The following is a 25,555-nucleotide window of genomic DNA, read 5'->3' as shown; positions in this document are numbered from 1 at the left end:
AGCTAGGGATCTATACAGATGGGTCTGGGTCACACTGAGGAGCCCTTCTGTTCCTGAAAGCTTGGTCCTTGTCCCTGATGCCAACCCAATAATGAGGACAGAGTTTTGAGAAAAAGGAAAGGTTCATTGCTCTGCTAGCAAAGGAAAATCACAGGGGACTCCTGTCCTAGAGGCTGTAATTCTGCCCATGGGCAGGAGCAGGGGGTTTTTAAAGAGGTGATGCAAGGCTACATTCCAGGTGTTCTGTGTTAGAGCTGTGATTCACTAATTTGGGGAGACAATCATTCTGAGAGCTGGTACTGTAACCAAAGTCTGGATTACTTTGTTCCTATGCTGTGTGTGTCCTCAAGGACAGATAAATCTGCCTAAGATGGGGAAGAAAGATAATCCTGTTTCCCTGAGATTAGGGAGGGGAAGAGATTAGGGTGGAGGAGGGAGAGAGGAAGAGAAAGAAACACGTCCATTTTAAAGTAAGTTTCAGTACAACCATAGAAATGAAAAGTTGTACCCCATTTGTGTACAATCAATCAGAATGCAATCTGTAAAAATAAAAGAAAAAAAGAATTAAAATAAGTTTCAGTGGCAGAGCAGCAAGGGCTATAATCAAAGCATAATGTGGACCATTGTTATATTTCTTCCATCAGACCCAAAGGTATGTTGGTCACATAAAGAAATCCCAGCCCAGATTATTATTTTTTTATTAAAATATTTTTAATTTTTACAGACACATTTTGATTCATTTACACAAATGGGGGTACAACTTTTCATTTCTATGGTTGTACACAATGTAGATTCACACCATTCATGTAATCATACATATATATAGGGTAATACTGTTTCATTCTACTGTTTTTCCATCCCCACCCCCTCTCACCCCTTTTTCCTCTACACCATCCAAAGTTCCTTCATTCTTCTCTTCCCCCCATCACCCCCCCCCCATTATATATTGTCATACACTTATCAGAGAAAACATTTGGCCTTTGGTTTTTTGGGCATGGCCTATTTCACTTAGCATATTTTCCAACTTCATCCATTTACCAGCAAATGCCATACTTTTATTGTTTATGCCAGCCCAGATTATTAATAAGCTTTTCTTATAAGGTCCCAGTTCCTCCCTTTTCTTTGCTCCAAGGGCTAGTTGTGAACCCTTTGGCCCAGCTGAGGGACATCGGAGAGGCAGGAGACAGTTTATGGGAAAGAAACTCCCTCTGTCCCAGTAAGAGTGGGAGGAGACCATACATTGCCCCTTAAGGCAAAGTGGCTTCATATTTGATAGCCTGGCCCAGTAGGTGTCTGTTTGTCCCCCTACCCTTGCTGCTTACAGATATATGATGTCCCAGGCCAGGACTCCAACTGCCATTCCTTACTCTTCTTCCACCTTCACCTCTTCCTCTAAATTCCTCCAGGCAGTCTTGGACTTCTCTTGCTTGAAAGGACAATAGAAGAATGGGGTTCCTTTTCCTCATCCAAGATTCAGGGCCCAGGGTAGCATATACTTCATGCCTGTGACCTCTGGAGAAAGACTGACCTATTTTAAAACCTTGGCTCTGTCACCTGTTTGTTAACCTGCTGGGTGTCCTTCAGGAAGTCATTTATCTTTGTATAGTATTCCTCAAGCTTCTCATCAGCAAAGTGGTAGGATAATGCATTGCTAAAAGGGGGGAGATGTCAGTGACAACACAGGGAAATTTGCACTCTAGTGGGTAAAGAGTAGGACTCAATATATGCAGATCATTTCTCTCATTTTTTAATTGGTGCATTATAATACATAATAGCAGGATTTATTATGACCTTCATGCAAGCACATAACAAATTTGGTCAATTTCATTTCCTATTTCCTCCCCCCATCCTCTTCCTCAGTGGAGGATTTTTCTCTTGGTGAAAACACTGTGTACCTGGGAAGTTGCAGGGCTCTTGTTCTCATACATTCTCTCGCAGTTCTGTTGTGTAATGATAAAGAGAGTAATATTTCTGCCACGCCACCCCTCTGCAATACTGTCAGACCCTGAAAGTTAAATACCTGAATCCATATGGTCCCAGAATCCTGGTTTGTGTGAGCAGCAGTCGGAGGCAGATTGGTTTTTGGAGCAGGTGACACCCCAAAGGACTCTCCCCTGCCTCCATTCTGTCACTGTGGGCAGGCAGTCAGTAAACAGCTTCACTGCTGGGTTCTTGCAAGGTATTCAGCTGCCTTTCACCTAGACGGCCTGCCTGGGTATACCTCCATGGGCACTGACTACTCTTGCTTTGATTCCACTGTTTCTATCTCAAGCTTATTAATCCCTAGCCTACCTGCAGCTCTCAGAATTCTCTTTCAACACTTTTAAGATTAATATATATACCACATTATATCCACTTTCCAAAATCTTACTGGAAGAGACACAATGGTCACAATGCCTTATGCCTCATTTTCTTCTTGTTAATTTGGGAGATAGTCATTTCTGAGGGGGTTTTTTGGGGAGCAAACCCAGGTGTGCTTAACCACTGAGCCGCATGCCCAGTTATTTATTTTTATTTTGAGACAGGGTCTCACTAAGTTGCTGAGGCTGACCTCAAACTTGTAATCTTCTTGCCTCACCCCTCCAATCAGTAGGATTACAGGCATGTGCCAATGTGCTTGACTCACCTTTTAATAGAGACCATATGGGAACAAGGATTAGAAGATGATTGATTCACATACTGGAGGGTGTATGACTCAAGATAAGGCTCTGCAAGTGCGGAGGGAGAGGGATGTTCTAGGCAGAGGACTACATGTGTCTGAGCTAGAGACTTGAGACCCTTGATTATAGCTAGTCAGGAGAGGAGGAGGGAAACAGGCATTTAAGATGGCAAACAGCCATAAATGCCAATGCATTTAACAGTGGGTATGAACTTATTTTCCATAGGTAGTTGGAGAACTACCAAAGTTTTTGTAGGAGATAAGTGATTTATCAAATGTAGGTTTTAGAAATAATCCAGGGGTTATGCAAAGGTGAAATAATAACTTTTTAAATGGACTATTTTTAGAACAGTTCTAAAGTTTTATTTTAAATTAATGTATATATACATTTATGAAGTACACTGTGGTAATTTGATACATGTAAGCCATGTGTAATGATCAAATCAGGGTAATTAGTATTTCCACCTCTCCTTAAACATTTATCATTTTCTGTTGGAAAATTTTTGTTTGTTTTTGGTACCAAGGATCAAACCCAGGGGAATTCAACCACTAAGCCACATCCCCAGTCCATTTTTTTCTTTTTTTGCTAAGTTGCTTGGGGCTTTGCTAAGTTGCTGAGACTGGCTTAAAGCTTGGGATCATCCTGCCTCAGCTTCCTGAGCCACTGGGACCTGCTGTGTTGGAAATTTTGAACTTTTCTCTAGTTCTTTTTTTTTGGGGGGGGGTACTGGATTTTTTTTTTTTTATTTTTATTTTTTGTACTGAGCTGTTTATTTTTTATTTTGAAACAGGGTCTCACTAAATTGCTTAGGGCCTCACCAAGTTGCTGAGGCTGGCCTTGAACTTGTGATCATCCTGCCTCAGCCTCCCAAATAGAGCTGGGATTACTCGTATGTCACTGTGCCAGCCTCTTCTAGTTCTTTCTAAAACATTTAATAAATTATTGTAAACTATAGTCCCCCTTCTGTGCTGTAGAACACTAGAATTTATTCCTACCTCACTGTATTTTGGTACCTGTTTTCCAGCCTCCTTCTATCCCCCAGCTCTTCCCCTTCCTAGCTTCTAGTGACCATTATTCCATTCCCTACTTCTTTGAAATCAACTTTTCCCCCCCCAGTACTAGGTATTTAACCTAGGGCCTCAGGCATGTTAGGCAAGCACAAAATACTACTGAACTACATCCCTCATCTTTTTTAAATTTTATTTGAGGCAGGGTCTCACTAAATTGCTATGGTTGGCTTAGAATTTGTGATCCTTTTGCCAGCCTCCCAAGTGGAGCTGGGATTACCGTGTGCACCACCAAGACCAGGATGGTGAATTAATTTTTTATATCTTCCTTCAACAAGTTTCTGTATCTGTGCTGCCAATACAAATATGATGCAAACCATAAATGTAGCTTAGACTTTTTCTGGTAGCCATATTAAAAACAGAAAAAGAAACAGGTGAGATTAATAACATTCTACTTAACTCAATATATCAAAATATTACATTTCAACATTTAATCAGTGTAAAATCATCAGGAATTACTATATTCTTTTCTTAAAAAGAAAAGCCTTTGAAATCCAATATGTATTTTACATTTTCAGTGTATTTCAACTCGGACCAGTTATGTTTCAAGTGCTTAGTAGACATAGCTGTGGCTACCACCCTGGACTATGCAGTTGTGCTGGGTGCTAAGGATATAACAGGGATCAGAACCAACAAGATCTCTACCCTCACATAGTTGACATTCTAATGTGGCAGAAAGATAATAAAGAAGTAAACCAATAATTCTGGAGAGTGTTCTTAAGAAAATTGCCTGGCGTGGAGGTAATCCCACCTACTTGGGAGGTGGAGGCACTAGGATTGAAAGTTCAAGTCTACCCTGGGAAATTTAGTGAGATCCTGTCTCAGAATAAAAAATAAAAAGGTCTGGGAGTGTAAGTCAGTGGTAGATCTCTCCTGGGTTCAATCTCTAATACCACTAAAACAAAAAACCACTGTTGTATGATAGAAATTAGAGAGAGGCTTTAGATTGCCTGGGTAGTTAGGAAAGTCTTTTAAAGGTTGACTCTCCCAAAAGGAGGCATTAACCCTGGGGAAATCATTGCTTGTATCAATTATCTATTGCCACAACAATGCTGAATAATAAACCATTCCAAAATGCAGAGGCTGAACATAGTAACTAGTTGTTATTGGCATGAGACTACAGGTCAGTGGGGCAGTTCTTTTGGTCTTAGGTGGGCTCATGCGTGTATCTTTGGTAGTGCCAGGTCAGGAAAGTAGCCTTGCAGCCATTTGTGACTTGCTGGCTGTTGACTGATCTGGGATGACCTCAGCTCTTTTCTGAGTGGCTTCTCATCCTCCATCAGGCTAGCCCAGGCCTGTTCTTTTGGCAGAGGCAGGAATCCAAAAGACAGTGTGGAAGCATTCAAGGTTTCTTAAAGCTCAGGCTAACAACTACCTTCCTTCTGCCACTTTCTTTTGGCAAATGCAACTTACAAGGTCAGCCTATATTCTGGGAAAAGCAGCAAAGTCATATCACATGGCTACAGAAAGGGGTGGAAATTCAGGCTTTTTTTTTGCAATTAGTCACTTATTTAAAAAAATTTTTCAATTCTTCCAGGAAGTTATAACAATTCTATACCTGTATGGGCCCAATAAGAGTCTCAAAAAAAAAAAAAAAAAAAAACGAAACTAGAACTACAGGGAGGATTTGAAAAAATTGTTCTTAAGGGGAAATTTCAATGTATTTTTTGCAATTATTGGTAGATCAAACACAAAAATTAATAAAGACACAGGAGTGGAACACAAGTTAAAGCTCAATTTAATGCTAGTTTTCAGCCAACAAATATATATGGTACACTTTTTGTGTGCGAGGCACCATTCCAGATGTGCTAGGCTTATAATAGTAAATGAAAGATGACCATCCTGCCCTCATGGAGATTATACTATAGTGGAAGAAAACAGATAATAACAACATAAGACAAACATGGTGACTATTATGGGGAAAAACAGCATGGAAGGGAGATATGGAATGCTAATGTGAGGGTTTTAACTTAAATTGGATGGTCAGAGGAGATACTACTGAGAAAGAAATACTTGAGCAAAGACCTGGAAGAGATGAGGGAGTGAGTCTTGTACATATCTCAAGGATTAGTGGAAGGAACAGCAAGTACAAAGACCCTGAGGCAGGAGTTGGTTTGGAAAATTCTAGCAGTAGACAGAAGGTAGGCTTGGTAAAGTGGGAAGGAATGGGAGTACTCGGGCCAGATCATGCAGGGCCTTTTGGCTATGATAAGGATTTTGGGTTTTAGTCTTAGTGATGGGAGGCACCTGGAGGATTCTGGCTGGACTGGGTATCATACAACATTAGGGGTGAGGACCCTGGGGAGAAGAGGTTTGTTTCCTGAGACAAAGGTCAGGAAATGAGATTTCTTAGAGGTTGTTGGATACCAGTCTTTGTCAGACAACATATATCAGACAATTTCTACTGCTTGCTTGTGTGTGTGTACGTGCGTGCGTGCATGTGCATGCTCTCACTCTTTGTGAGTGGGGCCTTACACATGCTAGGCAAGTGTTCTACCACCAAGTTATATCCCTCCCATGCTTTGTCTTTTTTAACTACCTAGATAGCAGTTTATTCCCCAAGGGATGTTACCATCTCCAGAGAACATATTCCAATTATCTTGGAAAACAAGGTAATTGGGATTATGATAGTATTCATCTTCTCAATTCTCAGAATGAAAACCTAGCCACTGCAATAACAAAAGGTAATTCCAGAAAACATGTCCCCCACAGAAAAAATTTTAACAATTTATATTCACAACTATAGTTTCAAGTCATGTTCCTTCAGAGATAAACATCTTCATGAGAAAAGAAACAAATGGGTGCCTTTATTCAACAAACATGGGGTACCTACTATGTGCCATGCACTCTTTCAGGTACTAGGGATGCAGCAGAAAACAAACTAGACAAAGATTTTCAACCTCATAGGGAAGACTAACAGGTAAGATAAAAATGCAAAATATGTGATATGTTAGATGGGGAGATATATGCTTTGGAAAAAAATAAATCAGGGACAGCAAGCATTTGGGAATGGAGGTATTGCCACAGTTTACAATAGGCTGGTTAGGACTTGGGGTGTAGCTCAGGGGTTGAACACTTGCCCAGCATGCATTAGGTCCTGATTTCCAGCAGTGGGGTGGGTACAGGGGAAGGTTGGGTGAGACTTTTTTTAAAAGCCTGAAGTGAAAATCTAAAGGAAGCAAAGAATGAAAATAGTTTGGTACCTGAGGAGCCAGGTCCAGGCAGAGGGAGTAGGCAGTGCAAAGGCCCTAACAGGGGAACAGCAATGAGTTAGGTGTGGTAGAGGAAGAGAAAGGGGAGAGGCACTGCACCAGAGCAGTAAGGGCAGGGTCTTGTCCACATTTTGTAGGATTTTGTGACACAACCACTTTAGTGTACAAACGTACTATTTAAGATTTTATTCCACATCCTATGACAAGGAAAAATTGTTGCTAATAGAATAATTTTTAACTTCTAGTTCCCTGAAGTAGTGATATACTTTATGACATCTTTTCAGAAGAAGACTAAGGGTCTATTTAGCAACTCTGATATTTCCTGTGCCTGGGCTAGAACAAAGGCACAGCAATGGAAGAGCAGATGCCATCTATTAGTTTTCTCTGCAGGATTTCTTTTTTCACTTAAAGGAAAGTATAAGTCTGCTCAGGTGGACCTCCAGGTTGTGGGGGTTCTGTCTTCCCTGGGGGAACACACAGGAGGGTTACCTGCAGTGTCAAAGGGTACAAACTAGCTCAGATCCACGATTTGTTTCTAGCATAAATATGACATTTGGCAGGGGTTGGTGAGCCCAGACATCTGAGGGGAGATGGAATATTAGCTGAGGGAACTAAGAAAACATGAAAAGCTGCTTGCCCATTTGCCCTTCACCCTGGGGTCCAGTTTCACTCATTCTGAGTGTAGCTAAAGGACCCAGTAAGGAAATGGGATGACTTCAGGGTATCTACCTGCTTCTGGAACCAGGGAGGTAAAGGGTTAACGTGGCAATACAGCCTGTAGGTCAGGAGAATCTGAACTCTCTTCAAGACAAATCCTAGAGGGAGCAAGTTCTCTATTAGTCTGTAGTGTGGGGCACAAGAAGGTGGATAGCTCTAGCACAGCTCTGTTGAACATTCATATATCAAGCTTCCACAGACTAAATACACACACATACAAAAACTTCATTTTTCAAATCCATGTACCACATTCTTACTAGATTCAAGAATATCCATGAGTACTAATAGGTATCCAATATTTAAGTTGGATTCCCTCTTTGGTTGCAATACCTTGAGCAAATACCAGCCTTTTCATTTCCTTATGTGTAAGTCAGAGGGAACTAGGTGGAACACAGATAGGGTCCTTGAAGAGCCTAACCTCATACCTGATGTATAATCATACTTTTTTATTCTTGCTGTGGAGATGGAACCCAGGACTTTGTGCAAGCTAGGCAAGTGCTGTACCACTGAACTAGTTCTCATATTAGGCTCTTAATGTTCTTGGTTTCCTTCTCTCATCCAAATAGAAAATATTAAATTGTCATCAAATGCTGTGGGTATACTTTAAATCAAATTTTAATGTGTGAACCAATCACCTGGGAGAATTAGGGTTCTGATTCCTGGAGTTGGGGTGGGGACAGGAATTATCCCTTCTCAACAAGCTTCCAGGTTATGCCTAGTTGCTGACAGGAGTTCATTCTTTGAGTAGCAGGAATCTGACACAACTAAGTTCCATTACTTAACATAACCATCACACCAAAAGTTCTCAAAAGGGCTTCAAAGGGCTGGGGATTTGGGTCAGTGGCAGACCACTTGTTTAGCATGTGTGAGGTCCTGGGTTCAATCCCTTGCACTACAAAAACCAAACAAACAAAAATCCCCAAAGGGATCCACAGACTTTCAACAATTAACCCTTCCACTTCAGCTTCATGCAGTGTCACCAAGCCTGCCAAGTGTCTAGCACTAGCAAGGCCAGGCCTAATAAATACATCCTCCAGTTGGTAAGATTCACAGCACCCTTCTACTCCAAGATCTTGCAATTCTGTCTCCACCTCTTTTGGCTTTTTGATCTTACCTTTTGCCTCTGATGATAATTACCCTTTAATTAGCACCCACCACCAAGTCAGCAAAATAATTATAGTAATGCAGCCCACACCTCAGTCAGTGATCTTCAAAAGAAATGATAAAACAAGATCCTAAGATGCTGATTTTTTAAAAAGACAAAAATGACCCAAATAAAAGTCAGGTGGGTACCACCCACAGTTGGAGACACACACTTGTTAAAACTTCCCTTCCCATGAGCTAAGGAAGGGTTGTTTTATTTTGGAACAATTTAGAGAAAATATGGACATGGTATTAGGAAAACTGTAAATGTTAAAATATAATTTTGCATCCAGTCATGAAGAAGTAAAACAATTCAAGCACACTAAATACACACCTTAAATTCCTATTGTGAAGGGCTCAGAGTTTCTGATTTATTTATTTATTTTCTATGCCAGGGATCCAACCCAGGGACTTGCATGTCAGGCAAGTATTCTACCACTGAGCTGTACCCCTAGCCTGAACTAATTTTTTTTTTTTTTAATTCAGAGTTTCCCATCTATATTGGAGGGCACTTGAAACTTCTGGGTGCATTCAAAACAATTTATTCATTTGTGAAGAGGGGGCAAGCTTTCACTGAAAGCAATTAGTAGTTCTCTAATTTCCCAGGTGGGTCTCCATTAACTGCCTACCAAAACATCAAGATTGTCAGGAGTCTGATGAATCATGAACCTCTCCTAGGAGGAAGTGTGGTACTCTTTAGAACGATTTCTCTCCGCTGAAGGCTAAAAACAAACAAACAAAAAACTTTTCAATTTTCTCAATTAGGTAATACGTTGACACGGAAAACAATTTATGTACAGGGAAAAATAAATACGTTCCATGATCCACCACCTTCCTTTTTCTCCACAGGTAATCACTAGTTCATTTCTTTAAACTTTTTATTACGGAAAATTTCAGATACACACATAGCGAGACTGGCATAACAATTTTATGTGTATGCATACCGCAGCGTCAACAATGAAAAACACCCCAACAGCTTTTTTATTCCTTCTCCCCCAGTTTTCATAGGTGCGTCCTAAAGTAAATCTCTTACCCTAGATTTCGTTTTACCTATCAATTCTTTTGTATATCTTTTTGAAAAAGCCATACTACCGTTATCACACCCAACAAGGTTAATGACAATTTTTTAACAACATCTAATATTCTGGGGGCCACTACTAATGGACGGGAGGAGGACAGAGAGAGAGAGAACTCCAGAGCTGGGACTGGATGGGTTGCAGGGAGCGCAGGAAAGCGCCGGGCCAGAGTTGGCTCGCGAGCTGTCCGTGAGTGGCCCAGCGTCCGAAGCCCTCCGGCTCACGCCATCGTTACCTTCGCGGGGCTAGGTTCGGCCAGGCCTGGTCGAAGGCAGCTCTGACTCGCAAGCTCCCCGCCTCCCGGGCGGCGGCCCCATCACGCCCGGCGCAGCTGCATTACCCACTGTCCCCAGACACCGTCGGGTCCCTGGAGGGGAAACGATTGACACAGCTGCCTGCACTGCGGCCCCGGCCCTCCCCGGCGACACCTGCATCTCCAGGCGGGGCCGGGAGCTGGAACTGACTTCCCAGCTAAGGCGGGTCAGGCCCGCAGCTACCGCTTTGCCCACCGCCAGCTCCCGCACGGGGATCTCAGCACCGCGTCCTCCCGAACCGGGACTACAACTCCCGTCGGGCTGTGCGGTCGAGCCAATGGCGGGCGGCGGAGAGTGCGGGGCGCGGCGCCTGCGCGGCGGTTTGAGTAAGCCGCCCCGCGATTGGCTGGGGTGTCGGGAGGCCGCGCGGGGCCTGTGGGAAGCGAAGTGACGGAGCGAGCGGCTGTTGGAGGAAGGAGGTGGGGGCCGGGAGCGCAAATGGCGTTGAGATGGTTCAGGGCCCTGTTCAAACTCCAGCGCTGACCATTCACCGGCGGAAGCGGCGGCGCAGGAGGCGGCGGCGGCCCAGCGGGGGCACGTAGCGGGCTCCGCACCGGCTCTAGCGGCAGCAGCCAGGGAGGCCTAGACCCAGGCGGCCGGCGGCGCTCGAGGCGGGGAGGGAAGTTGCGGGGCCACCGCTCCTCCCCCCCCTCTCTGCCGGGCTTCCTATTTACCCAAGCGGAGTCGCGGGTTGTGACGGTGGCGGAGCCCCTCACTTCTCCAGGCGCACCACCCGACCCTTTTCTTACGCGCGGGGCTCCCGCGCCCGCCCGTGGGCCGTTGGGAGCGGGAGAGGCGGAGGCGGCCCGAGGCCAAAGCACCCGCCAGGCGCCGAGGGTAAGTGAGGTCTCGGGCGGCTGCTTAGGCCTGGAGCGAGCCGGGGAGGGTGGGGGAAGGCAAGGGTGATGGAAGTCTCGCCGCCTTGCCCACCCGCCTCTGAGGAAGTTGGGCAGGGGACCAGCCTGAAGAACTCTTTTCTCCACCCTCTTTTATTTCCCTTCTGAATTCTTTTTCTGGTAGCTTCTGATTGACTTTTCTCCCCAAACCCGGTGTAGCGTATTGATTTCAGTCCCGGCTCTTTCCCCGTCCTTTCCTCCGCCTCTGGACGCCACCAAGGCCTTGCACTACCCCGGGGATTCGGTAGCTGAGGCTTCCGGGGCCCCGGGAGCGACATCCCCCTTCCCGGGCGGTGGGGGTGGGGAGCAGAAAAGTTGCGTGACTGTCCAGCCGGAGGGGCCGCCTCTCCCACAGTGTCCTAGTGTACCCGCCGCCCCAGGTGAGGATATCTGCGTGGGTCTGTTTGCCTCTTCTACTTTCCTTCCTTCCTGGGAGCCCCTAAAGCCAATGGGGACCGGGAAGGTGCTAGATTAGGATGGGGGTTAAGCGTGAGGACTTTTTTGTTTTTAAATCCAGGCACACTTTCCCTCAACATTCGACCTGGTTTTGGATTGAGGCAAAGGCCTGAAGATCGAAAACGCTTAGTCCTGAATCTTTGCTACTTAGTTAGGACAGCTTTGGGGGGTTTGAAGCCTGAGCGAGATAGCCGGTTTGTTTGAAATAACATCTTAAATATGATGTCAAATATGTCTGCGCACTTATTTTTTAATTTGTACGTGCTTTATGCCTAGGTAAAGCCCTCACGGTAGTCTCCTAACTTTTTTTTAAAGGCATTTTATGATAGAAAATGATAAAGGCAATTAAAAGTAGGGAGTATTATATAATTAATTCCCATGTGCTCATATCGCTTGGAGCATTAAACTCATCCAAATTTGTCTACTCTGCACACACTTCCCTTTTCTTTAATGTTGGAATATCACTTGTTATTTTCTCAATATTTCAGTATGTATTTGTGAAAGACATGGACTCAAAAAAACAACTGCAGTTTTCGTATACTTAATTAACTTGTATCATATCTTTATCTGCAGACTTTAAACTTTCAACAGTGAGTGCTTTGTGGTTTTAGGACCATTTTTACAATGAGTTTTTCTGATGTTGGTCTAAAGGTACTCAAGTCTGGATTTTTGGTTTGGCCTTTAGTCAGCATTTTTAGATGATTACCACATAAGTGTATCCAAAACATTCCAGCTTTGCTGGTGTTTATGTAAATGTAGGTCTGCAGATCACAGCTTTACATCCTTGAAGAATTGAAATGACTTTATTTTGTTGTCTTTGGTAGCTGCCCAATAGACTTAGTTTTTTTCAAATAGGCTATACTAAGAAAGTAAAACTTATTAGAGTTAAATTTACATTAGAGGGGAAAGTAGATTTCCCTTAGGAAAACGATTTTCTTTTAGCACAGATGCGTATAATGACTAAATTGTTATTTTGTCAAATTAGAATTGGCTTCTTACCAAGAATGGGGGGATCCTCTAAGGAATATATATTAAACTAAGTTGTACAGTAATTGTCTTATAAGAATTTTAGTTAATAAAGGAAAAATACTAAAAGATCAAAGCATATTCAGAAGTATAGGTAAAATATAATATCCATTGTTTTAGGCTTCCAAATAATGAAGATTTTTCAAGCCCCTAAACAGTTCACTTTTTTTCCTAGTTAGCAGTTGGTATATTAATATTTAAACTGTAGACAAAGTGTAAAGAAATGGATGAGAATTGATTGTGCTTAAAAATAAGTCTGTAACTTGTCTTTTAAAATGGTTTACTTTTTTAAACATCTGGAAATTTTTTTGATTTTTTTTTTTTTTTTTTTTTTTTTTTTTTTTGGTCATAGTGCCCTATTATTATGTAGGTGAATTAGGTGAATTTATCTGTCATTTATAAATAAGAGAAAATAAAGGTTATATGTTGCTATTTCTGTAATAATTCATGGGGCAGTGTAATATGCTGGAGTTCTTCAGCTCCAAAAAATGTCACTTAGCAAATGAGCACAGCACTGTAGGGACAAGGAAGATAGAATAAGGATGGTTTCTTGCTCTTAAGGGAAATGACCATTTAAGTAGTATCTTTTAAGTCACAGCCCAGATTGCTTTAGATCAAGAATCTGAATCTTCAAGGTTGGGTTCAAAGCTGGAGGTTGTAAATACAAGGGAAAATAGCCCATTTTTCTGATCTTTTTTTCTCATCTGATGAGTGCTGTGAAATTTCAAAGAACTAGATTTAGTCCCCTTACAAAATTTGAGATGCTGAAAAAAATTTAACATTTCGTGTTTAAAAGTTTTATATTAGAGCTAATAACCCTATTCAGATAGTTTTTAAGGTAAAAATGAAGTTCTTGAGAATAGTTAAGTTGATTCACTTGGAACTTGAAAAAATATTTCACTATAAGTTGGTTTCTATGGATGCTGTATTGTAAAGTTGGTTAGTCCTGGTGTTTTTTACGTTGTAAATCACATGAATACTCATTGTTTAAAAAAAAAAAAAAAAAGAAAAAGAAACAAACTGACATGAAGCATGTAAAAGTGAGTGAAAAATGTGCTCTTTTTTCCCTTATTTAGTTAACCTTTTTTAAAGACTTGTGTGCTGAATGTTGGAAAATCATGCAGGAGAATTCATAGGTTCTTATTTTTCATATGCAGTGTCTGATACTTGTTGAAAATTTAGTGATTATACATTTTCTTAATTTTTTTTCCCACAGGAATATGAAACAGGTGTCAAAATGACGTCCAGATTTGGGAAAACTTATAGTAGGAAAGGAGGCAATGGCAGTTCAAAATTTGATGAAGTCTTTTCCAACAAACGGACCACCCTTAGCACAAAATGGGGAGAGACCACATTTATGGCTAAATTAGGGCAAAAAAGACCCAATTTCAAACCAGATATCCAAGAAATTCCGAAGAAACCGAAAATAGAAGAAGAAAATACTGGAGATCCTTTTGGATTTGATAGTGATGATGAATCTCTACCAGTTTCTTCCAAGAATTTAGCCCAGGGTAAGGGTTCCTCTTACTCAGAATCTAGTGAAGCTGCTCAGCTGGAAGAAGTCACTTCAGTACTTGAAGCTAATAGCAAAATTAGTCATGTGGTGGGTGAAGACAGTGTTGTGTCTGATAAATGCTTACCTTTGGAGGATATTTTACTTGGGAAAGAAAAGAGCACAAACAGAAACCCAGAAGATGATACAAGCAAAAGTAGCTGTGCTAAATTAATGACTTCTGGTAAGTTTTTATTTTCTTTAATGAAGAACCAAGAGAGCTTTTTGCAAGCCATTTATTTAAATGATTTGAATTGTAAAATGTTGTATATCACTTGGGTTTTCTTTCGTATTATGATTAATGGGGACTCAATAATTTTCTAAATGATTTTAATATTTTACTTACACAACTTGAATGTATATATATTTATTTTACTTTTTATGAGACTGGGAATTGATCCTGGGGCACTTTATCACTGAATACTACCACAGCCCTTTTTACTTTTTATTTTGAGACAGCTTTTGCTAAGTTGCTGAGATCTTACTAAATTATTAAGACTGGCTTTGTGATCCTTCTCCCTCAGTCCTCCGAGTAGCTGTAATTACAGGTGTGCACCACCGCGCCTAGCATGTTAATATTTTTAGACTTATTATTCAGAGTATGTTTTGTGAACAGTCTTTCATAAATCTCTAAACTCAGTTCCACTTCCAGTGGAAACATCTCTTTTGGTTGTGTTAGGATTACATAACAACTCATTTTTTTATTACAGAGGATTTGAATTATTAATGATAATGACAATGAGATGAGGATTAGTTAGGAATGTTAGACTTTTCCTCTAGAACCAGTTCTGAAAGGTTAACTCCTTAATCTTTGATAGAGACATTGAAGAATCGAACTTTATTGCAAATTGAGATTAGAGTCTGGGGCCAGTAGCAACTGTATTAATAAATTATAATTTACAAGATTGGTTGTATTGAAAAAATGCTAATATATACTTACAGCATATAATGTTGTCTCAGTGTATTTTGTCAGTTATATTCCTACTCATTTCTGTAAGGAATTTGGGGCTCAAAATATGAATGATAAAGGGTCAATTAGCTGGAAGAAGAGCTAAGATTGAAGGTGGCAGGAGTAAGTTGGGGTGGAGGGAGAGTGTGAGCACCCATTTAGCAATAGAGTAAGAATAGTTACTGTAAACTGGGTGAGGTGGCACATACCTGTAAGCCCAGCAACTCAGGAGGCTGAGGCAGGAGGATTGCAAGTTAAAAGCCATCCTCAGCAACTTAGACCCTAAGCAACTTAGCGAGACCCTAAGCAACTTAGCGAGACCCTGTCTCAAAATGAATAAAAAGGGCTGGGGCTGGGGCTCAATGGTAAGTGCCCTGGGTTCATTTTCTGGTACCACCCCCCCCCCAAAAAAAAAAAAAAAAAAGCCACTATAGTTGGAAATGGAACTTAGTTCTAGAACTTTTGGCAAAGTTTAGTGATAATGGAAGGTTATATGGATCTCATAATTTCAGAGGCTATAAAGACAAAACTTTCAAGTTCCTAAAAGGAATTTGTCCTTTGGAGGTCTAATGAAAGGCCCATCAAACAGTATAATGGTGTGTGCCTTGCATAGTTTTAGTAAAAATGCTAAGCATTTTTTCACTCATTTTCTCTCAATTGGATGAGAGAGGGTGAGTCAGCTGTCATTCCCTTGATTCCTAGATTCCTAGGTTAATTCTGATTTGGCCATCCTTACTGCTTTGCCCACATTTCTCCTGAAATGAAAGTTAAACTTAAGTTAAATTTTCATTATAAAACAGCATAAAAACAGTTTCTAGATCAGTTCCTAAAACTGTATTATAATCATAGAACTTTTGAGCTAAATTTGTGTGTGTGTGTGTGTGTGTGTGTGTGTGTGTGTGTGTGAGAGAGAGAGAGAGAGAGAGAGAGAGAGAGAGAGAGAGAGAGAGAGAGATATTGATTGATTGAGAGATTGAGATTAGGGATTGAACCCAGGGTTTCATACATGGTAGGTGAGAGAGAGAGAGATTGTTATTGGGGATTGAACCCAGGGTTTCATACATGGTGGTGGTGGCAGGGGAGAGAGAGAGATATAGATAGATATTGTTATTAGGAATTGAACCCAGGGTTTCATACATCATAGGCAAGTTCTATATCACTGACTTACATACCCAGCCCTTTTTAAATTTTATTCTGAGACAGGGTTTTGCTAAGTTTCCCAGACTGACCTTGAACTTGAGATCCTCCTGCCTCAGCTTCCCCAATACCTGGGATTACATGTGTGTACCACCAACATCTTCTTAAAATGAATTTATCTCCTCTTTTCTCATTTTATAGATGAGACTCAAAATGAGTGTCCAAGTTTGGCTAGTGGCAGAATTGGAATGATATTTATTGCTTTTTTTTAACATGTTATTAAGCACCTACTGTTTGTCAAACCAGTGTACTGGGCTCTGAGAGTGCTGTTCATTTTGAGTTATACAGTGTTCTTATTGCTATTTCTTGCTGTTGCCAGATAGTTAATCCACAGAGTGGGGCATGTAGGTTAGAGGAAGAAAGAGTGAAGTTGGGCAAATGGTGGAAGTGGTCATGGAAGGCTGAATATTGCTGTCTTTTGGATAATGGGGCACCATTGTTAGGCTGGGGCCCTGGTGGCAGAGGGTACTACTAATAAGAATGAATGTAAGAGAAGGGGGAACAAGAATTTGGCAGTTGAGTATTTGAATCAGCAATTGATTATGTGTCTTTGCTAATAATGTCTTTATATTTGTCCAAACTGCTGTTGCTAGTTGGTTGGTGGGACCTGAAAGCAGTTTTCTATGAGATAATAGCTTCTCAGTCTATATAGCTAAATTGTAATTCTGATGCCAATACTGTGGACTGACCTTGAATCTAAACTTCATTATAATGGGTTTATGAGGAGAAAATATATACTAAAATACAAATAAATAGATATTTAAGAACATCTTTCTTTCTTCTTCACAAAGGCACCCTTATTGGAAAGGGAATAGTTGTAGCACTATGAATGAATATATATATATATATTTTATTTTATTTTATTTTTTTCCCCCTTTCTTTCTCTTCTCCCTTCATTGTCCAGAGTACCAACAACTCTGGTAGCCTCCTGTAGAAAAAGAAGCAAACTTTGATGGAGTACTTGTAATTTTCACAGTGGTCTCATCTCTAATATGTGCAAGTCATTTGTTCCTACAAACTGCTTATAAGTTCATATATTTGTAAATTGGTTCTATAGTTTTGAGAATGCTTTTGTATTTTATATTTTTGGTGCTGAAAACCTGGGGTGCTTTTGTACTATATTATCCCCCTTTTCTTTACCTCCTTCCACCAAAGTTTTTTTTTTTTTTTTTTTTTTTTCACCAAAGTTTTTCCTTGGTCTAGATTCGTGGATTTTGTCTGTCAGGTTGTCATTGCTTCTACTCTTAACTCAGAAAGTCTTGTGCTTTTAGTTAAGTTTAAGAGCCTGAACCGAAGTTTTTGATCAGGGGTCTATAAATCTCATGTGGTTGCTAACTTTTTTTTTTTTTAAATTGGGTGAGGACTGGGGATTGAGCTCTACCGTTGAGCTAAGTTTTGAAATGAGCTTTTTAAAATTTTCAAACAGGTTTTTTTCTCTGAATAACTGAGGCTAACCTTGAGCTTACAATCCTCCTGGAGTTCCTGGTATTACCTGTGTGCATCTGCATGCCCATCATCCTTATCGTTTTTGAATTAGGGACCATTCTGAGAATGATAGTTTGAACACTTCTTTAGATATTCTAGATATTCAGATCTCAGAAATCTTAGCAGTCTTTTGCAGGTTTAGGCATTTTATTTAAGAACTTACTGGAAATTTTATCAACAACTTGTTCAAAGTACACAGGTTATGTTTCATAGTATCTGGAATGTTCCCACACCTTTTTTCTGTGTGTGTGTGTGTGTGTGTGTGTGTGTGTTCCATAAAATTATATAACACCAGTGAAAAGGGCTTGTTTAGTTTAGAATTATTTTTGTTTCCTGTCATTGCATTTTTAAGTACATCTTTTTCTTTATAGGGGAATATGTGATTAATTTATTTATACTGTTAAAATTCTTTGTTCTAGTACTTTCAAAACTTGTAAATTTGAAGAGGAAACTTAGGAAGGGGTTGTCATATAGCATAATAGTTGCCATTTCCGAACAGGTGCTTCTTGGGTAAGGGACCCAGCACCAAGATTATAAACTATGAGTACTCCAGAGAAGGGTCAAGTTGCTCAAATGTCCTAATCTTTTTAAAAACAGCAATAAGAAAACTTTTATTATAAAATGTTCAGGTACATGAAAATAAAATAATCTCATGTACTCAGTTATCTAACTCTAGCAGTTGTCAGGATAGGGCAAATCTTATTTAATCTATAATGAACACCACTGTCCACCTTCTATCTATCTATCCCTGATGATGATGATGACTCTCCCCCGCCCCCTAACCCCAGGACTGGTAATTGAACCCAAGGCCTTGCTCAAGCTAGGCGAGTGCTCTACCACTGACCTACATCCCCAGCTTTCACTGAATTATTTTAAAGCAAACACTTCTGTATCTGATCTCTAATTTTAAAAGCAAAACATTCTGATTATAGTTGCTTTTGAAGCCAGTGAGTTGTTAGTCAGACATACCACTTAAAACTGACCTTTAGAGCCAGGCTGGTGGTGCAAACCTGTGGTCCAGGTGACTGGGTCTCCCATAGGAGAATTGCAACTTTGAGGTCAGCATCAGCAACTTAGTGAAACTGTATATCAAAAATAAAAAACGGCTGGGGATGTAGCTCAGTGGTAGAGTGCCTGTGGGTTCAATCCCCAGAACTAATAAATAAATAAAAAATTTTAAAAAATTACAAATAGTTGTTAACAGGAACTACTGTTAACTCTTCTAAGAGATCTGCAGGTATTTTTTAAAGTTTGGAATACAGAGCTGTGTATATTAGAGGTAAAAGAAGGCTTCCCTTCCCTTTTATGTGAGGCTACTTCCATTTTCCATCTTTGTTAGTCTGAATCTAGAATAAAGTGTGCAGAGACTTATATTTCTGCCTGGCACACTTTCTTTGCCAGCCAGCTGGGATTCAGTCTACATATCCTGCCAAATACTGAGATAACTATGGCATAGGCTTTTAATTTGCATGACTGGTTTTGTAGCCAGTAATTTTTTTCCATTTGCTTAAAACTGTACTGAGTATTTGTGTTTGAGGAATAATATTGTCAGGAAATTATGCATTTTGATTTTTAGAACTGAAGGTGAGTTTTTAGAAAGGAACATGAATTGTTCTATTCCTAAAAGTTTAAAGTAGGACAGGAACTTGTGACCTGAGATGAGATTGTTGTCTACTCATTGGACAAAGTGTAGATGATTAATCAGAATTTTGAAAAAATATTACAACTATAGTTTGAGAAAGAGTAACTTGGCTATAGATATTAAATGTGTTTCTTGTACAGAATGTATTTGAAGGCATACCTAAAATCAACTTCTTTTAAAAAAAGTAAGAAACGTATTATTTCTTCTGTTCCTACTTTGTACCACACCTTTTTTTTTTTTTATCAGTTTATCCTTAATCACAACCAAGAGATAGTCTTTATTCCCATTATATAGAGGGTAATGCATAGTTTGAAGTTGGATAAGTTGAACTAAATGGAAGATCTGTGAAACATCTAAAGTGTTCTTTTCATACAGTGCTGCTGTATAAGAATGAACTTAATTTTGCTATAGGCAAAGCCATATATTTTTAAAAAGTCTATCACCATAAGGTCTCATTATTGAAAATTTTTTCCTCTTCCCCTTCTTGTAGTACCGGGCTGGGAGTGCAACCCAGGGCCTCACACATGGTGGGCAAGCACTCTTCCATTCATCCCCAACACTTTAAAAAATTTTTATTTTGAAACAGATTCTTGCTAAACTGCCCAGGCTGGCCTCAAACTTGCAATTCTTCTGCCTTAACCTTCGTAGTAGCAGATAGTATAGGTATGCACTATGCGCCTGACTGCAAAACTTTTTTTTTTTTTTTTTTGGTACTGGGGATTGAACCCAGGGGTGTTCTATCACTGAGTTACATTACCAGTCCTATTTATTTTTTATTTTGAGACAGATCTGCTGAGATGGATCTTAGATAAGAAGTCTTATGGATATGATAATTGTGAAATTTAATATATCAATGTTATTTGAAACTATAGGATTAGATGAGATCATTAGGGAAGAGTATAAGAGAAAAAAGTACTAGGACTGATAGTGAAGAATGTGTGGTACTTAATAGGGAAAAAGGAAGAAACTAGAAAAGGAGATTAAATAGCAGCCCTAGAGCTGTTGAAGGGAAATCTAGCAGCAGATATGTTATAGAAGTCAGCAGAATAGTATTTCATGAAAGGATCAACTGAATCCAATTGAATGGCTGCAAACTCAACTAAAATGAGGATTGCAAAATAGGCCTTGGATTTACAGCTTGGTTGAAGTGGTATGAGGAGTGAGAAAATGAGTGCAGCAAATGTTCATAATTTGATAAAAGATTTTTGAAAGGGAGGGAAAAAATGCAGATTGAGGGATATAAGAGGTTGTTCTAGCATGGGCTTTGAAGCATGGGAGCCAAAGCACAGGGAAAGAGGGGTCTTGGGAGAAGGGATGCTCTATTTCCTGAACAGGAGGAAGAATGGTTAAAAAGGTAAGTGTGGTTGGGGAATGGAAAATAAGATGGTTTATGGTTGAAAGCTTTTTTGTTTCGTTTTTCATATAGAGAGGTTTTTCTGAAAGGGAGAAAGAAAGAAAAGCAGGTTAACTTGGGGCCTGAGGAAAACTGGAAGAGTGTTCAGAAAGATGTTTCCTAAAGTAGGAGAATGAGAAAGTAGAATTTCTGAATATTATTGAGACTGTAGTTGAATTGGTAACACTAAAAACTCATGGTCATTAGTTTATCCATTCTGTGAATTTGTTCCCCACCACCCCGCCTTTTGCAGGAGGGCAGTACTAGGGCTCGAACCCAGGGGTGCTGTACTACATCCCCAGCCCCTTTAATTTTTTTATTTTGAGACAGGGTCTTGCTAAATTGCCCAGGCTGGCCTTGAACTTGCAAGCTTCCTGCCTCAGCCTTCCAGGTTACTGGGATTATAGGTGTGCACCACCATGCCCAGCTTGGGTGACTAATATTAAGAAGATTAGACAGCTAGTTAGGTGGCACAAGCCTCAAAAGAAGGGACTTTTACTGGATGAGATGGGAGCATGCCTGTAATCCCAGCTATTGGTGAGACTGAGGCAAGAGGATTGCAAGTTCAAGGTATAAAAAAATGAAAATACTTGGAGGTGTAGTTCAGCAGTAAAGCATCCTTGGGTTCAATCCCCAGTACCAAAAAAAGGAGGACTTTTATAATGGGGTGAACAAGTGGTATTCTATAAAGTGGCTCTTAGAGAGTCAGTATTCCAGTGATTCCAGTGACCTCAAACCTTTGAGGTAGTAGAGAGGGCTGCAGGATAATAGGTACCTTAGTCATCAGCAGGGCAATGAAGTAGTAGAAAAGTGAACCTCAGGTGTATGTATGCTGGGGTATGCTGATCACTGAGTCCTAGGAACCTGTGTGGGTGGGTGGTGGCGTTAGTCGGTTGGATTAGAGTAGGAAAGAAAGACACATTATACATATGTACAGGAGGAGGTAGGTGACAAACTATTTATAGTTTAGATCATAACCCAGAAAAACTCATGAAAGTTATGGCAGCTTTAGCACCAAATTTTCCTGAAGCAGTAGTTACCAGCTTTCTTTGTTCACACATTAGTTACAACATTTAAAAAACTCTTTATCTCGCTAGGTATGGTGGTGCACGCCATAATCCCAGCTGTTGCAGAGGTTGAGGTGGAGGATCACAGTTTTGAGGCTAACATGGGCAATTTAGTGAGACCCTGTCTCAAAAAATCAAATGGGCTATGGATGTAGCTCTGTGGTAGGGCACCTGGCTAGCATGTGTGAGGCCCTGGGGTCAGTCCCCAGCATAGCCAGAACTAACTAAATAAATAAAGTCTGGAGATGTAACTCAGTGGTAGAGCATTCCTGAATTCAATCTCTGATACCATCCAAAACAATAAAAAAAAACCCTCTTGCCCCTTCACTTTATGCTTTCTACTCATGATTTTAATATTTGCATCTTTTGTCAGTCCAGGTCCTAACTGGAAACAGATGGCCTGCCCAAATTGGATAGTATGAGGAGGGTTTATTTATAAAGGTGTTATTTACAAAGGTGTGGGAGGAATGTAGGGAAATCACAAGGAATGAGGCCCTCACCTTGATTCATCACAGTGAATCTATTATTAAGACCCAAAAGGACAAACAGTTACCTGAGCTATTCAGAGGAGACTACCTTAGGAGGAGCAGCGTTTGTTGAGGGCCTGGAGAAATAAAGTATGGGAACCTTTCCCTCTACTTTGGTCCTTTTGTGACTCCTCATGACTAGAACCTAGTGGAAGCCTGAAATTAAGTCATTATTTTTTTTTGAAATGGGATACACTGTTTATTGTCCAAGATGATCTTAAACTCCTGAGCTCAAGAATCCTACCTTAGCCTCTCAGATATCTGGAACATGTTTGCCTTCTGGGGCAGAGACCAGAGTGGAGAATGAATCTGGAAGGACAAATGGAAGATGCCGAATATATCTAAAGTGGTATGAAAATGTTTAGTTATGTAATTACTGTGCCACCATCAAATTATAGAAAATTTCTGTCACCTTCAAAAGTTTCTTAGGGGTGGGAGATATAGCTTTATAATAGAGCATTTGCCTAGCATTGTGAGAGGTCCTGGATTTGAGCCCCAGCACTACAAATAATGATAATGACAATGATAATGTTGTGCTCTATATGGTTGGTTCTTCTCCAGCCACTGACATCTCCTGGTCTATTTTCTGTCCCCGTAGCTGTGTCTTTGCCGAATGTTGTATTATGCTTGGGATCATACAGTATGTATGGCCTATCATACATACATACCATATGTATGTATGAAAGTCTTGTCTTTCATTTAGTAGAATGCTTTAAGAAATACATGTTGTATGTATCAGTAGTTTATTCTTTTTTCTTGTTGAGTAGTATTTTCTTGTATGTACCACAGTATATTCAAGAGTTAAGATGTTGAGGTGGTTTACAGTTTTTGACAGTTATTCATGAAGCTGCCATAAACATTCACATTTAGTTTTTGTGTAGACATGTGTCTTCATTTGTCATAGGCATATTCCTAGGTGGGTAATTGCTCATCCTGAAAATATTCCTCTTAAATTTAAATGCAAACAGTATAATTTTCTGCTTAAACATACATGTGTTTTCTTGTTTTAAAAAACATTTTTTAGCTGTAGCTGAACACAATACCTTTATTTTTATTTATTTTTTATTTTTATGTGGTGCTGAGGATTGAACCCAGTGCCTCACACATGCTAGGTTAAGTGCTTTACTACTGAGCTACAAACTCAGCCCATATACATGTACTTTCTTTGCTTTTGTGTGTGTGTATGTGTGTGTGACTGAAGATTGACTGGGGCCTTGTACATGCTAGGCAAGTGCTCTACCACTGAGCTACAACCCAGTCCTAATTTCCTATAAATATTGGTACTTCAGAACTAATGTGCAATTTAGGTGTAGTAGTCCCCTCTTATTCTCAGGAGATAAGTTCCAAGAGTCCCAGTGGATATCTAAAACTTTTCACCAAATCCAGTGTTTTTTTCCTTTACATACATATCTAGGATAAAGTTTATCATGGTAAGAGAAACAATAATAAAGTAGAACACTTATACTATAATATAATTTATGTAAATGTGGCCTCTTTTATAGTGCTGTGCTCAACATTCTTGTGATGGTGTGAGATGATACAGTGCATATGTGATAAGATGAATTGAGGCATTCTAAAGTAGGATTTGAATACAGGCACTGCTATATATATACCCACACTTGATCTGATAACCAGGATTGTTAATCTGATAATGGGTTGGGTAGGGAGGGGAGTGAGATGGCAGAGTACATACATTGTAGATGTACTGAGTGAAGGGATGATTCATGTCCTGGCAGGATGGCATGGGATTTCGTCAGGATTTTCTTGAGTGGTGTGCAGTTTACAACTGAAAAATTTCTATTTCTGGAAATTTTCACTTAATATTCTTGGATCATGGGTGATTTTCTTTTTTCTTTTTTTTTCTTTTATGAGTGTGTGTGTGTTGGTACTGGGAATTGAACCAAAGGCCTTGTGCATGCTGGTCAAGTTCTCTATACTAAGCTACATCCCCAGCCCCAGTAGTTGCTTCTTTAAACTTTTAAAGTAAAACCATAAAACCACACAAAACCTGTTGAGTTTAATGGATAAGAGCATCACTAATAACCACCACCCAGTTAAGAAAAGAATTGAGTTGGCCACTCCAAAACTCTTTCATGTGTCCTTTTCCCCCTTCCTTACTCTCAGACTAACTGCTGTCTTGTCTTTCTATCATAATCACTTTTTTAATTTTAATTTTTTTTTTTTTTTTTTTTTAATTTTGAGAGAGGTTCTCCCTAAATTGCTTATGGACTTAGTTGCTGAGGCTGACTTGGAATTTGTTTCTCCTGCCTCAGCCTCCCAAGCTGTTGGGATTACAGGCATGCACCACCATGCCCAGCTCATAAATTGCTCTCGTTTGCAAATGTCATAATTACTTGCTGTTCACTTTCTTTAAAAACATACAAGAACAAGCCCATCTTTAATAGCCAGAAGATGTACAATGCTTCATGATTCATTCTTTTATTTTGGGAGGGCGGTTGCTGAGTATTGAACCCAGGGGTGCTCTACTAGTGAGCTATGTCCCCAACCTTTTTTATTTATTTATTTATTTTGAGGCAGGGTCTTGCTAAGTTTCCTCCCCTGGTCTTGAACTTGTGACCCTCCTGCCTCAGCCTCAGGTGGATGGGATTATAGTCATTCATCACCATGCTCAGCTCTACATTGAGTATCATGTCTCATGTGTCACTATAGTGGTAGGAGATGGTTGTAGAAGTGGCACTGAAAGGGCATATGTATTTAAATTTCAATTGATATTACTAACTTTCCCATTAACAGTTTGATCTCCACATCCCCCTCATACTCATACTATTAAACTTTGTGTTCACCTGAAAGAAAAATATCTCTTATTTGGGTTTAAAATCGTTTTCACTTCAGAATATGTACTATTTTTAACTTTATAAATTTTTATTTGTATTTAGTTAATGATGGTATTGGCTTAAAGCTTCCCATTCAGCCCTTTTCCCAGTCACCACTGTTCTTTTTGGAATGACCATTATTACTGGTTTTTGTCTTTTATTCTTTTTTTTTAGCTGGCTATTGAACCCAGGGCCTTATGCATTGGCTAGGCAAATGCTCTACCACTGAACTATAACCCTGGTCCCCCATCCCCATTAAAATTTTTTTAAATTTTGAGACAGTATTGCCAAATTGCCCAGGCTAGCTTTGAACTTGCAATAATCCTGGCTTAGCTTCTTCAG

General features: G+C 40.0%; 1 protein-coding gene across 1 annotated transcript in view; it reads left to right on the top strand.

Annotated features, from left to right (window-relative positions):
• The first annotated feature begins 10,572 nt into the window (after positions 1-10,572).
• Positions 10,573-25,555, top strand: part of Wapl (WAPL cohesin release factor) — an 88,688-nt gene continuing 73,705 nt past the window's right edge. Inside the window, 2 exon segments of the mRNA XM_047552891.1 lie at positions 10,573-11,026; positions 13,784-14,303. Coding sequence (XP_047408847.1) covers positions 13,805-14,303 — 499 coding nt within the window. The 5' untranslated portion in view covers positions 10,573-11,026; positions 13,784-13,804.

This window comes from Sciurus carolinensis, chromosome 5, assembly GCF_902686445.1.
Source record: "Sciurus carolinensis chromosome 5, mSciCar1.2, whole genome shotgun sequence".
NCBI lineage: Eukaryota > Metazoa > Chordata > Mammalia > Rodentia > Sciuridae > Sciurus > Sciurus carolinensis.
This window is presented reverse-complemented; position numbering and strand designations above follow the sequence as displayed.